General features: G+C 45.5%; 4 protein-coding genes across 5 annotated transcripts; all 4 read left to right on the forward strand.

Moving 5' to 3' along the window:
• The first annotated feature begins 173 nt into the window (after positions 1 to 173).
• LOC132256701 (iron-sulfur clusters transporter ABCB7, mitochondrial) lies at positions 174 to 4,320 on the forward strand. Of its 2 annotated transcripts, none has more exons than XM_059753200.1 (6): positions 174 to 334; positions 1,924 to 2,035; positions 2,258 to 2,423; positions 2,479 to 2,633; positions 2,702 to 4,050; positions 4,108 to 4,320. In XM_059753200.1, exons 1-6 carry the CDS (start codon positions 203 to 205, stop codon positions 4,303 to 4,305), a joined length of 2,112 nt encoding a protein of 703 aa, XP_059609183.1. In that variant the 5' UTR covers positions 174 to 202; the 3' UTR covers positions 4,306 to 4,320. The 2 variants fall into 2 exon arrangements, with proteins under 2 accessions (XP_059609183.1, XP_059609184.1); XM_059753201.1 differs by having other exon boundaries at positions 2,315 to 2,423.
• Positions 4,321 to 4,381: 61 nt separating this feature from the next.
• Positions 4,382 to 8,700, forward strand: LOC132256702 (vitamin K-dependent gamma-carboxylase). Its single transcript, XM_059753203.1, has 3 exons — positions 4,382 to 5,179; positions 5,239 to 6,707; positions 6,798 to 8,700. The coding sequence occupies exons 1-2, from the start codon at positions 4,716 to 4,718 to the stop codon at positions 6,659 to 6,661; spliced, it is 1,887 nt and encodes a 628-aa protein (XP_059609186.1). The 5' UTR covers positions 4,382 to 4,715; the 3' UTR covers positions 6,662 to 6,707; positions 6,798 to 8,700.
• A 3,568-nt stretch (positions 8,701 to 12,268) lies between these two features.
• On the forward strand, positions 12,269 to 13,246 carry LOC132256688 (NEDD8-conjugating enzyme UBE2F-like). Its single transcript, XM_059753184.1, has 4 exons — positions 12,269 to 12,503; positions 12,559 to 12,697; positions 12,771 to 12,929; positions 13,002 to 13,246. The coding sequence occupies exons 1-4, from the start codon at positions 12,406 to 12,408 to the stop codon at positions 13,113 to 13,115; spliced, it is 510 nt and encodes a 169-aa protein (XP_059609167.1). The 5' UTR covers positions 12,269 to 12,405; the 3' UTR covers positions 13,116 to 13,246.
• Positions 13,247 to 13,331: 85 nt separating this feature from the next.
• Positions 13,332 to 14,369, forward strand: LOC132256753 (exosome complex exonuclease RRP42). Its single transcript, XM_059753293.1, has 2 exons — positions 13,332 to 13,469; positions 13,527 to 14,369. Exons 1-2 carry the CDS (start codon positions 13,413 to 13,415, stop codon positions 14,367 to 14,369), a joined length of 900 nt encoding a protein of 299 aa, XP_059609276.1. The 5' UTR covers positions 13,332 to 13,412.
• Positions 14,370 to 14,395: the final 26 nt, after the last annotated feature.

Consider the following 14,395-nt stretch of genomic DNA (forward strand, 5'->3'; position numbering starts at 1 on the left):
ACTTGGGCAGATTTATTAAAATCTCTGAAATCTTGATCAGCCAGTTGCTTGTTGCGTTGTGTGATTTTTCGCCTTTTTCGCTATGCCAATAAGAGTCACACTCGTTCAGCTGAGTTGAAGCGCGACTGGAAGGTCGGGAAGTGCGTGGAATAAAAACACTTTCCAGTTGTCACTTGGATGGAAAATAGAGTACGAGCGAAAAATGGCAGCATTGCGATTTGTAGTGCGAAATAGTTGCAATTTGAGCCATTTTACGAGAAATACAGCTGTCTTTTCGTCCTTCAGAGGCTACAATCCGCCAGTCAAGTATCCCAGCTACTTCACAGCGACAAGGGTGAGTGGAGAATGCAATGATTTACAAGGTGAAATTCACCGGAAATGTTTGGTGTCAATTTTGCAATCAGAGGAAATTTTGGTAGAAACAAAAAGTTTTTCTGTTACTCCCTCAGTTGATGCTGCTTAAGATGACTTACCAATAATCTCTCGTGTGTCTGATTTCAGAATTGACAGCAATCAGTCTGTGTGGCGTGTAGAAAAAAGTATTCATTGACCATTACATAATAGTGAGAGATTTAGTTTGACCAATGATTCCCGGGAGTGAATCTCACGAGCGACATGGCGAAAAGCCCAGTCAGGAGATCATAAATCTCTGTCGCTTCATGAAGCACCAGAAACACTGGGCAAATGACACGAAACTCGTGGTGAGGAACTTTCCAGGCACTGGCAGAGGTCTCACTTCCAGGCAGAATATCTCCAAAGACTCTGAACTCATTGATTTGCCCTTTGACGCACTGATAAGCCTGAAAAGCATCTCGGAAGATGAGCAATTCATGAGGCTTTTGCGGGAAATCTCTAAGGATGAGTTCAAGTGGAAGACACAGACGCTGCTGACCATTTTCCTGCTGTGGAATTGGCATCTGGATGAGAAATCCCCGTGGAAAGACTACCTGAGAAGCCTGCCAGCATCGCTGACACATCCGCACTTCTGCTCAGTGGACGAACTGGTCGCCGCTCCGGTGGTTTCTGAACGAGTGATTGATTCTGTGAATCAGAGTGAGGTCAAGGAGGTGCAGAAGGCCTTCCAGGACGCCTCTTGTCCCTGCTGCTCGCAGAAGTTCTTCCCTGACATCTTCCCCAAGAGGAAATTCATCGAATTCTACCTAGTCTGCAACTCCAGGACGGTTTATCTGCCACCAGACACGGTCAGGATGATGCTCAGGGGCAACAAAGTGATGGGATTGATCTCAAATGAGCCCAATATGGCTCTGGCGCCCTTCCTGGACCTCATCAATCACAGCGACAGCACGAAGACCATGTGCTCCCTGGCCAGAAGGGGCTCAGATTACTTCTACACCCTGAAAACCTCCTCCAGTTTCGCGAGAGGAGAGCAAGTCTTCATAAACTACGGGCCTCACTGCAATATGAAGCTCCTGATTGAGTATGGATTCTTCATTCCGGACAATTCAAATGAATTCATCGACGTTTGCTTAAGAGATGTTGAAGAATTGGTGAAGAGATTGAAGAAAGTGCAGAAAAATCTACAAATTCCCAGCAACAAGTTTCGCTACATCAGAGATCACAATCTCAGTGAGAAGATGTTTATTGATCGCGAAGGATTCAGCCATAATCTCGAGATGGTTCTTCATTTCCTGCTCGTGGACGATAATATTTATGAGAATCACTATCATCAAGTGGTTTTTGGCACGGTTCCTGAGGAGAATTCACTGAAGGAGTATAAAATACTCATGATAAATCTACTTCTTGATCACTATCGCGACTCCCTGAGGAATCTTCAGGCTCTTGAGAGCTTGACAGAGAGTGGAAAGATTGTTGGGGATTTCCTGAATTGTAGAATAGCTTTTATAAGTGAATGCTTGAATAAATACTGACTCACAGAGTCACTGACAATCGGCTTCTTTGCAGATTCTCTCGACTAGCAAAGCTCATGAGAGCAGCGGCAATGAGAAGAAGTCTCAAAGTGTCCTGGGCACGAGTGTCCTGGGCAATATTTTCAGCAAGAAGAGGGTGAAAAGAGGTAAAGAATCCATCCAAAGGCCATTAAAATAGCCAAATTATAGTGAGAAGAAATCTGTAAGTTAAGAATTCCCCAAAGTTGACTTTCTTTAGTCAGTTTCTTAGTGTTTTTTTTTCCTCATTTACTTTGTCACTAAGTTTTTACTTCCCTAGTTTGCACTTAACTGTTGTTGCTTGGCTTTGCACCTCTCGGGATGTTACTAGAGAGTAGCAATCTCCTTAGGAGGCCAGCATCATCAGCAAGTGCGGACGTGTTTTCACGGTCATGGTGTCTCGTCAGGTGAGAGAGAAGCCTTCGGAGTGGACGGACCGGAAGTCACGCCCACAGACATGCTGAAGGCGATGATGTCCTACATTTGGCCCAAAGATGATGCCTTCATCAGGAAGAGGTGCGTGAAAGTCATCTCGCTCTCTGCATTTCGCTGTTAATCTCTCTTTTTGCAGAGTCGTAATCTCATTGGGACTCTTGGCGGGCGCGAAGGTGCTCAATGTCGGTGTTCCTTTCCTCTTCAAGGGCGCCGTTGATGCTCTGAATGTTCTCAACACGGCCACACCAGCGGACACAGCACTCACCCTCACAACATCCCTGCTAATCGGATGTGAGTTCATCAATGAATGCTCTATTGATGAGGAATTGATTAAACTCTCATTAATGCCTGTCTTCCAGATGGTTTGGCTCGCGCTGGCGCTGCTGCCTTTAATGAGATGCGAAATGCTGTCTTCGCGCGCGTGGCTCAGCACTCAATTCGTCGAATTGCCACGAATGTGTTCCTGCACCTGCACAATCTTGACCTGTCCTTTCACCTGAATCGCCAGACTGGCGCCTTGTCCAAGACAATCGACCGCGGATCGCGAGGCATCAATTTTGTCCTCTCCGCGATGGTGTTTAACATCGTTCCGACCATCTTCGAGCTGGCGCTCGTGTCCAGCATTCTGGGCGTGAAGTGTGGCGCCGCCTTTGCCGGCATCTCGATGGGATGCGTCGGTGTTTATGCCTTCTACACACTCGCGGTGACGCAGTGGCGAACAAAGTTCCGCGTGTTCATGAATCAGGCGGAGAATGAGGCGGGCAACAAGGCGATTGACTCGCTCATCAACTACGAAACCGTCAAGTACTTCAACAATGAGAAGTTCGAGGCTCTTCGGTACGACGCATCGCTGAAGAAGTATGAGGATGCGAGCCTGAAGACCAGCTCCAGTCTGGCGGTGCTTAATTTCGGGCAGAATGCCATCTTCAGCGTGGCTCTGAGTGCAATAATGGTGCTGGCGGCCAAGGAGATCGCGGCGGGAAACATGACCGTGGGCGATCTCGTGATGGTGAATGGGCTGCTCTTCCAACTCTCCATTCCACTGGGATTCCTGGGCAGTGTGTATCGCGAAGTGCGCCAGGCGCTGCTCGACATGCGCTCCATGTTCACCCTCATGAGCATCGACACGAAGATTGCCAACAAGCCCAGCGCTCCGTATCTCTATCTGGACCACAGCAACGCCTCCATTGTCTTCCGGGACGTGAACTTTCAGTACGAGACGGGAAAGATGGTGTTTGATAAGTTGAACTTTGAAATTCCCGCGGGGAAGAAGATCGCCTTTGTGGGCGGCTCGGGATCTGGGAAGTCCTCGATGGTGCGCCTGTTGTTCCGCTTCTTCGAGCCCACGTCGGGGGAAATCCTCATTGGCGGACGGAACATTCAGGATGTGGACCTGAAGAGTCTCAGGAAGTCCATTGCAATCGTTCCGCAGGACTCTGTGCTGTTCCACGACACCATCCGCCACAATATTCACTACGGGAACCTGAAGAAGGACCAAGAGGCTGTGGAACATGCCGCGAAGATGGCGGATCTGCACGATTCCATCGTCCAGTGGCCCAAAGGCTATGACACGCAAGTGGGCGAGCGAGGCCTTAAACTCTCCGGCGGCGAGAAGCAGCGCGTGGCGATAGCGAGAGCCATTCTGAAGAACGCTCCTATTCTAGTCTTTGACGAGGCCACGAGCAGTCTGGATTCCATCACAGAACACGTGAGAAAAGTCAGCATTTGCACGAGCTTCCGACGCTCATCCTTTGTCTCTTTGCAGAACATCCTGCAAGCCCTCTCCAGAGCCACCGACGGTCGCACTAGCATCTGCATAGCGCATCGCTTGTCCACCGTCATGGACGCAGATGAGATCTTCGTGCTGGAGAACGGCCGAGTGGGAGATCGCGGATCGCACCAGGAACTGCTGAAGAAGGATGGACTTTATGCCAAATTGTGGGAGACGCAGAACATGAAATAAACGTTTGTCCGTTAACACCTCGATTTCAGCTGATGGTTGTGATATTATAATCAAATCCACCCACAATGCAGTGTTTGTTGCGAGACAAATACGTGATTTGGGCGGCATTTTCCTGTGGGTGGACAGATTCAAGGTGATGTGATCCCTTAAAGTACACTCAACCTCTTCACTCCTCATGCGCCTTGACGCCAATAACATGCGGTAAATTGTTTGTGTGGAAAACAATACGAGACAGCGTGATAAAATTAGAGTGAATCTATCGAGCTTCATTATCTGTTTGTCGTCTGTTTGAAATCTCGAAGGATGAGGATTTGCGCAGACGCTGCAGCATCCTTCATCACTTGTGAGATGTCTATAAAACCCACCTGCATCCGCAGCTGCTGTGACAGTGAGTGGAGTGGCGGTGAGAGATGCTGAAGGAGAGGATATCGAGGATTTTCAGGCACTTCTGTGGTCACTCACTTGATGACTTCACGTCCTTCGTGAGCCTCACGAGGCTTCTGCACACACCAGTCGATGGAGCGAGTCTGGGAGTGGGCAGAATGCTCTTCGGACTGATGATGATGATTGACATCCCGGAGGAGCGGTCAGGAGGAGATCTGGACTATCGATGGGGAAATCCAAGAGACTGTCGCTTTCCACTCTTCAACTTCCTGGCGCCTTGTTCGCTGCCGCGAATGGGGATTATTTACGGTGTGATGTGGTTGGGAGCACTGGGAATATTCCTGGGATTCAAATACCGCCTCTCCTGCCTCATGTTCAGCCTGCCGTACTGGTACGTCTTCCTCCTGGACAAGAGCAGCTGGAACAATCACAGTTATCTCTATGGACTGCTCGGGATTCTCTTCTTCTTCACATCAGCCAACAGATTCTGGTAAGACTGCCAATCAAAGCTTCTGAACCCTCAATATTCACTCCTTGTCGTGCTTTTAGCGCTCTGGACACTACTCGACGCAAGGAAGTGCCTTTCTGGAACTACTTTCTGCTGAAATTTCAGTTCTTCATCCTCTACTTCCTGGCTGGACTGAAGAAGCTCTCAACTGAGTGGCTTTCAGGCTATTCAATGACCAATTTGGGATACCATTGGGTGTTTGCGCCATTCCGTGTGTTCCTTGGCGCGGATCTGACGGATTTGCTCATCATCCACTGGTTCGGATTCATCTTTGATCTCACCATTGCCTTCTTCCTCATCTGGCAACGATCTAGACCACTGGCCAGCTTAGTTGCAGCGGCTTTTCATCTCATGAATTCTCGACTCTTCACAATTGGGATGTTTCCGTGGGTTTGTCTCGTGGAAATGCCCCTGTTTTACTCTTTTGACTGGCCGAGGAAGATCTTACGGAAGGGGAGTTCTGAGAAAAAGCCTCAAAATGTCCAGAAGACTGTGAAAGAAGTCACCAGGAAGGAGAGATCAACTGCCAGATGGATTCTTTGCTACATGGCTCTTCAGTTCTTCCTGCCCTATTCGCACTTCATCACGAAAGGCTACAACAACTGGACGGAGGGACTTTATGGCTACTCCTGGGACATGATGGTGCACTCCTGGGACACTATCCTCATCTCCATCAAAGTGACGGACAAGACAAATGGCCACACACTCTATCTGGAGCCTTATGCCTTCTCAGAGACGGACAGATGGACCAAACATGCCGACATGGCTGTCCAGTACGCTCATTGTGTCCACAAGAACCTAATCCAGGGCGTGGCGGAGAGCCAGAGGACGGACATTGACCCAGAGAACGTGGCGATTTTCTTCGATATCTGGTGCTCGATGAACAAGCGCTTTCAGCAGCGCGTCTTCGATCCAAGAGTGGATCTTCTCAAGGCGGATTGGTCGCCTTTCCGGGAGACAAAGTGGGTTCTTCCGCTCCTCAGCGAATTGACCTACTTGAGACCACGGATGAAGGAGATCACAGAGGATGTGCTGTCGTGGAGCAACTTCACAGACATCATGTTCATCGCTGACTATCCTGGACTCCAAATGGAGAATTACATTTCCAAGGATCTGGACAATGTCACCATCACCTGTCTCGATGGCAGTATCAAAGTGACTTCCGAGGATTCCCAGGAATCCGTAGCACTCTTGCCACAGCAATCTTTGCCACTGTCTTCGGGCATCTTTCATTCAGTTAGAGTTATGAGCGAAACTCCCGCTTGCTACATGTTCATCTACCAAAATCGCACCATGAAACATCTGACGGAAGAAGGAAGTCTTCCGGCGGAAGAGGAGCGCCCTCTGCTGCCCATCGTGGCAGAAATCAGCCACAGATTGGAGAACTTCGTGAAGTTCTGCATGCACGTGGGAAATTCACTTCTGTATGAAATCTACGGTGTGCCAATGCCGATGAGAATTTAACCCTCATCAGACCCGAAGAAAGCACAGTGAAATTTAGGGAATTTAGGTAAATTTACTGTAAATCTAATTTAGTTTAAGGACACTCACAATGTACACAAACTTATTTGGTGCTGTTCCTCTTTTTCGCTTAACAAAGGTCGTATTTGCAACGTTGGATCCAAATATAAGTATTGTAAGTCCCAAATAAAAGGATATAGAAAGCGACGTTTGCGATGGAAGATATTTTAAAATGTTTATTCAAGTTTATTAGTATAAAAATTCTTAGCATAAGAGCACAAGCTCAGAAACCATGATCACTTCAGCCTTAGTTCAGAAACCTTACCATATCGATATCAGCACTCTCACGCCTTGGTTTGACAATTCAATAAAGAAGGTTAACAACCAATTAAGACATGCTGAAAGAAAATTACCTTCGCATTGTTGCACCTTTGTCAATTCTTTATCTAGCCTGAAAAAGACTGCATTTATTGCTCACTCAAGTGCAGTTAAGTCACCCAAAACGACATTGTTGACGACAAGTGCGGATCTGTGTGACAAAAAGGTCTTATCTAATAAATTTCTTGTGTTTGTCTAATTTACTCAAAATGTCACTTTATAGCATCATTAATTACGACCTGGTGTTGCCACCATAAAAGGTGACGACAGTGAAATGTGGCGAGGAATTTGAGGATGATTGGCGTGGCAGAAAGTTGCGCAACAGTCAATTTGCTGCTGCACCGAGAAGGCTCTAGAAAAGGTAAAAAAAAATCATACACATTTTGCTCCTTTTTTATTGCAAATTCAATCAACTGATCCTCACGCTGAACAGAGAGAGAGATCACATGACTGTCTCGACGGATAAGCTCGTGTGGACTGTCGAATAGTACATAAAGAGAGCAATTCCATGACAGTGAATCATGTCCCTACTGTCGACGGATAGCTCTCTTTATTTTCATATTCGAGACAAGGTGAGGCTGAGTAATCCTTTCTTAATCCTGCGCAGGCACAGCAAAAAATCACTCTCTCACTCGCCATCGCGACCAAGATCTCACAGTTGGTGCGTAGTTTGGGGCACAACTAGAGTGCTGAATTGTACTTGAGGGAGTGAATTGGCGATACTCGCGCATTCACGACTCCACCGTGTGACTGGCAGTACATTGGAATATTGGGAAGAAGTGTGTTGGCCTCCGCTGTTATCATTTTCCACAAAAGCACCACCAAACATCTACTGCCGCCTCTCCCCACCCCACTTGCCACCTTTTCTGTGTCACCTGAGCCCGCGGCCGAGGCGGGGCGCCGCGGGGCCACTGATACACATGTCCGTGCCGGAGAACATTTTATTATCGTCTTCGCTGCTCCACTTGTAGATGTGCCTCAATTAGGAGAGAGTGGGGCGCTTTGGCCTCTTTCTTACCCCACAAATTGCCTTCGTCATCAGGCTTTTTTTTACACAAATACAAGCAAAAGAAGATGGAAATGAAATGCCAAAAGTCGTAGAAATTTAATTAATTCATGCCTGAATATCAATTTACTGATTTCGCTAAAATAAAACCTGTTAACTGCGTCTTTTATCACATTTAATCTTAATTTAAGGAGAATTGGTCAAAAGTGGAATAGAATTTTATGGAAGCACATTAATTAGAGCTTCTGTATTATCATTTTCTTCTAATAGACAAAATATATTGAAAATACTATCCCAAAGTAGCCCCGCACTTCCCTTTGCACTGTACATAAAGTAATACAATTGACTGTGGAAAAGAGACACAGTTTAACGCTCAAGATAAGTGCTTACACGACATTTTCCTGCTCATCTTCAATAAAAATTGATCTAATGGAGTGTCTTGTGGCCTCAAGACACCTTCAATTCCTAATATTCTCTGTCCGCAATTATCACTTGTCTGACCCTTTGCGTCGCTTTATCAGCAAGCAAGAAAGTCACACGATTTTGATACGATTCCTCGATTACACCTTTGCGTCTCTTCACACATATAGACACCTGAAAGGGTGTGACAAATTGAAGAGATATGGCAAATATTTAATTTGATTGCTCGACTTGATTAATTTCAAGACTGGAGTCTCAGAGAACGCACGAATTTCCGCCATTCCACAAAGTCTTACTCACTGATCGTCACATGAAGAACTGCGGCGATCATCTTTTCTGGACAAGCCGAATTGTTCTTTTTTTCTCCTCTTCTTCTCTTCTCTTTGACAGCGCAGCTCTAATGAAATAATTCAATAACACCCAAGTTACGCTGTAAATGTGTTTAAACACAATAATTAATATTTTTTGTCGCCACGAATGTTTCACCTTTTGATTCATGATGCCTCAAAAGTGTACGAAATGAGAGGAAAATTTTTCCAATTGACTCTTCTCTTCCCTTCCTAGACAAAAATACCAAACAGATAATGTAATAAATGAGGAAAGAGAGTGAATTTCAATGCGCGTCTCTCATTAGCTGCGTGCAAATCAACACTGGAATGAGAATCCTTTTGGGGAAGGGGAAAAAGCCATGGGCAAATTTCGAGATGATGATTATTGTGACAAGAGAAACCGATATGTTTCTCCAAGAGTTTAGACATATATCGCTGAGTCTGGGCAAAATGTGATAATTTGTGAGAAACGACTGACTTTTTTTTTCTTCTTCTTCTCCACTCCAAAACTTAATACAAACCATTTATGAATATTACACACAATACATCTTCTCCTCCCAATGGAATATGCCTGTGATGCAACTTTTCTACACACAAGAAAAACACTTTTTCTCAGAAGGAGTGAATAAATATATACAGAGCAAATCGTGATCTACATATACTGATCAACCACGCACTGAATACAGCCTTCGGCGTGTGATGGAAACTATTGCAGAATAACACAAGGCACAAAATATTGAGAAATATACCAATTTTTCCCCCCTCATAAACTCCTTTTCCATATTCAACTGGATGTTTGCACAAGTGGTTCAACTTTGCCTGTTAATGTTACCTTTCCGAAACTCCACCGTCATGATATCGTGTAGGAAATAGACGAAACTGTGAAGTACAAGTGTTGAGAGTCTCTCTAAACTACTAAATCCGCCACACTTCACTTTGATCGCCCTTTCCGCAGAAACAAAGTTTTAGCAGCACAAAACACCAGAGAAGAAAAAAAGTCCATCCCAAACTTATGCAATGCCTCGAGCTTTGCGGAGACTTTTGAAAGATGCTAATCTGATGATGAAATGCCGAGATGGTGGTGAGATAAAGGCCTTTTTATACCATCCAACATCGCATCCTCCCTGTGAACTTGCCACGAATCTCCATTGGCTTTAGATAAAATAATATCTGGAGCTTTTCCCTCCCATCCACTCACCCTCCCGTGCCCAATTCAGTCTGAATAATGCGAGATGTTATTTGCCTCCTCCTCTTCTTGCTCTGTTTATTCCACCAGCCGGGAAAGTGAGGACAGAACGTGGAAGAGACCAAGATAAGCAGAACTCCATTCGCTTTATGGGTGAAATGGGCTTTCTTGCAGCAATCTCATAAAGTGAGTCGAATAAAATCATTCCAACACTTCATGTTCTAGATTTTTCTTCCCTTATGATTAGGCAAGGTTTTTGGGTTGAATTAAATAATTGATTTTGGCAAGAAATGTTGGCAAACGATCGCCTTATATTCTTGAGTTATCTCGATTGTTAGCTTAGATTTAACCAAGGATTTAACTCTGCAATTTTATTCTAAGCAGTTCATAGAGACATTTAACTATTGCCTTTGCTGAATTTTCTAATAAATCATAAGCAAATCCCACTAGAAGACTAAAGTATTCAACAGTGTTCTGGATAATATCAGAAATTTGAGCAATTTCTGCTATTCCCCACCCAATTTCCCAATTTCTTCACCTCAACTTCCTCAAGCAGAAGTCGGACAAGAGTTTAGATAAGAAGTCTGGCTCGCGATGTGACGAAAAAAAGCCAGCAGTGCGCGAGATCCAGTGGAAAATATCTTCATTACGATGATGAGCGAGAAATGAATAAAGTCTTGTGCTTGAGAGAATGTCGTCTTACCCAATTTGACAGCAATAATAATTCATTTCTGAGAGAATTTATTTCTTCATCAACTCCCCCGTGTAAACATTCCAATTGCGACAGTCTTTATCACTGTTATCAGTCTCTGTGTACGTTCACATATTTTACCATCAACCCTCGCCTGTGCCTTTCTCCATTCCGTCCAACATCGCTCGCGAATATGCGCGCGCGTTTAATCGGAAAGTGTGGACAATAAGAGACGAGATATCCACCCAATTTCAATTTTCAATTGAGAAACCAACACAAAAAGCGTGTTTAATTGGTAACAATGAGAATACATTTCTCAAATATCTCAAAGATAATAAAGAGTAATTGTTTGCAGCCGCATTTAGCTTGCGGTAAGACAAATTTACAAGGTTTTACAGGTGCCTCATTGACTATTTAAATATTAGGACAATACAGCAAAGAGTTCAGGCCTTTATCTCTCTTCTCACACACATGAGATAACGAGGACAGCTCACCAGGGCGAGAGAGATTTTTTAACAGCCTCTCGCTCTGTGGAAATTTACCCCAAATCGCGCATCCAATGGGGTCAAATGCAACCAGCATTTGCCCATCAGGAATATTGAGAAATGATCAAATCGACATGCATTTCCCGCTATAAAAGACACAATCGTCAAGAGATGGGAATCAATCAATTTGAGCATTTCAAAGAAGATAGAATCATTTCAAAATGCAAGTTGTCTTCATCGCTGTTCTCCTCATCTGGATCGCAATGATCGCCGTGACGCTGGTCTATGCAGGTGAGTTGGAAAGTCCGTGAATTCGCTCTAGAAATTACTCTTCAGTGAATTTCCAGACGAAAATCGTCAATCCAATCGCCAAGACAATCAGGAAAATCGGGATATCGTTAGTCAGCTCGTGGGGCTCGTCTTGGGACTCGCCCAGGGAGTTCTAGGCGGAGCAGGAGGACTCCTGAGCGGAGTCACAGGATAACAATAGCATTATCTCCATTATCTCTTATAATTCTGAAGGAATAAATGCTTAACAACCGTGTTTTGTCTCCATAATTCGATGATCCTTATCTTTGAGCAAATTGCACAGGTATTTAATACGATGTTGTTTAATTTTCCAGATGAGAATTCTGCCCAAAACCCAAGCCAAAACCAGGGAAATCCCTCAAATCCGGACATTTTCAACCAAATCCTTCAAGTCATTGCTGGGATAACTGGAAATGTTTTGGGAACAGTTGGTGGAGCTGGTCAAGGTATTGGAGGAATAGTTAATCCTGAATAATGCCTGACTTAATGTTAATTGTTAAATTACATTGAAAATTACTATAAATAAATTAGCTTGGCTTCCTTTTCTTAGGAATGGTTAGAATTCTTTTCTTTGAAAGAGACTTTCATACCCAAAAATTCCACTTGACATTTCGAAAGAAACACATTCTTTGCACTTTTACACTCAATTATTCACATTGTAAAGCATTTTCATCACATTTCACAATGATATTAGCAATTTTCTCCAAATTTCTTTCCTCACAACTCCAAAACAACAACAATGGCGACTCCACGGTTAACTACAAAGTTTCCGCCAGAGGCGCAGCGAGCGCCAAGTGGTTGAAAATAATGGCTGAGCTGTCAAAGTCTCCTTGAAAAAGTGTGCATTTTTGTAAATATTCAGAATTGTAGTGTTTCTTGGGCTGTTCAACCATGTTCTGTGTCTAATAATTGGGCAAAACGGGCAAGGCAGTGGGGCAGCACGATGATCTCGCTGACCAGGAAGACAGAGCGTGTCTCCAAGCGAATTTCCGTCCGGGATCGACTGCTGGTGAAGGAGGTGCAGGAAATGGAGCAAACTCTGTAAGTATTCGGCGATTCGCGCTGACCAGCTTGTCTGAAGTGAGTGTCCTTGCAGGCCCAGCACGTGCAGAATACACTTTGGTGATCCACACGTTCTCAGCGAGTTTTCCCTGACGATTCTCCCGGATGAAGGTTACTGGCAAGGAGGGAAGTTCCAGTTCACGGTTTCCGTGCCGGAAGAGTACAACATGACGGTAATGTGGAGAAGTGGCATCCCTGCTGAGTGAGGATTAACACAGTGTTCGGTTTTCTTGCTTTCCTCCGCAGCCTCCAAAGGTAAAGTGTCTGACAAAGCTGTGGCATCCCAACATCTTCGAAGGAGACATCTGTCTCTCGCTCCTGCGACAGAACTCCATCGATGGCATGGGTTGGGCCCCAACCAGACGGTTAAAGGACGTGATCTGGGGACTGAACTCTCTCTTCACGGTGAGTAATCCACAGAATAACCAAGTTCTGAGAGTCCTGATGAGATCGAGCGCTTTTTTTTCTGCTTCTCAGGACCTGCTCAACTTCGATGATCCCCTGAATATCGAAGCGGCGGAACAGTATCTGCAGAACAAGTCGGATTTCCAAATGAAAGTCAAGGAATTTGTCCAATTGTACGCCAGATGATGACTTCCAGCCTCATAAAGATACTCAAATGTGAGAGAAATCGTGTAATGTGAATCTCTTCCTATTGTCAGAAATTTCTTAACTAGGATTATATTCAAATTAAATGATAATTAGGAATTGTTAGGGTATTTGTGCGCAGTTGGAAAGGATTGCCGGCTTTTTTCCGGGCAAGTTCCTGACCGTGTTTCCTCAAATTCCCAACAGATGGCCGCATTCAGTGGAGAGGTTGTGTTTGAGATCAGGCGTTTTATTTTGATGCGGTGTTTTCCCGAGAAATCAATGAAAACAAGGTGAAAAATGGCAAATATCTTATTGAGTGATGCAGAGAAGACGTTCATTGTGCATGGCGTGCAGGTATGCTGTGAAATTATGCCAGGAACGCGGTTTCTTCACGCAGTTTTGGTCTTGCAGGAAGACTTCCGGACAGACGGCAGAACTCGCCGGGATTACCGGCCACTGGAGATTGAGACAGACGTGGTGCCACACACAAGTGGCTCTGCGAGACTCAGGCTGGCGAATTCTGACATCCTCGTGGGAGTGAAGACTGAGATTGACACTCCAAGCGCTGATCATGCGGACGAGGGAAAGATTGAGTTCTTTGTGGACTGTTCAGCCAATGCCACGCCAGAGTTTGAGGGCAAGGGTGGTGGAGATCTCGCGCTGGAGATTGCCAACGCCCTGCAGAAGGCCTACGCCTCGCCACATGCCTTCAACTTGAGGAGTTTGTGCATCCTGAGGGAGCAGCAATGCTGGAAGCTCTATGTTGACATTCTGATTCTGGAGTGCGGCGGGAATCTCTTCGACGCCGTCTCGCTGGCGGTGAAGGCAGCGCTGTTCAATACGAAGATCCCGAAAGTCAACGCTGTCCAAGTGGACGGAGGAAACGTGGAACTGGAGCTCTCAGATGACATCCACGACTGCTACAGGCTGTCGATCGAGCGCGTGCCTCTGCTGGTGACGCTCTGCAAGATTGGGGACCACGCAGTGGTGGATCCGTCGGCTGAGGAGGAGGAGTGCGCCTCGGCGAAGCTCGTGGTCGGAGTTTCCTACGCAGAGGCCACGGATGAAGGCTTCGTGACGATGCTGAGGACTTCAGGCGCGGGATCTTTCCTCCATTCCACGATCAAGGAGACAATCAAGCTGGGAATGATGGCTGGAGAATGTCTGAACGTGGAACTGCTGAAAGCGCTGAAGCAAGAGGAGCAACTGGCGAGGAAATCCGCGTCCAAGGAAGTGTTTGGCTTCCTCAAATAAAACAATCCGGTGAGTCTCTACATTTT

The sequence above is a fragment of the Phlebotomus argentipes genome, unplaced genomic scaffold (genome assembly GCF_947086385.1).
Source record: "Phlebotomus argentipes unplaced genomic scaffold, Phlebotomus argentipes genome assembly contig_17, whole genome shotgun sequence".
Classification (NCBI taxonomy): Eukaryota; Metazoa; Arthropoda; class Insecta; order Diptera; family Psychodidae; genus Phlebotomus; species Phlebotomus argentipes.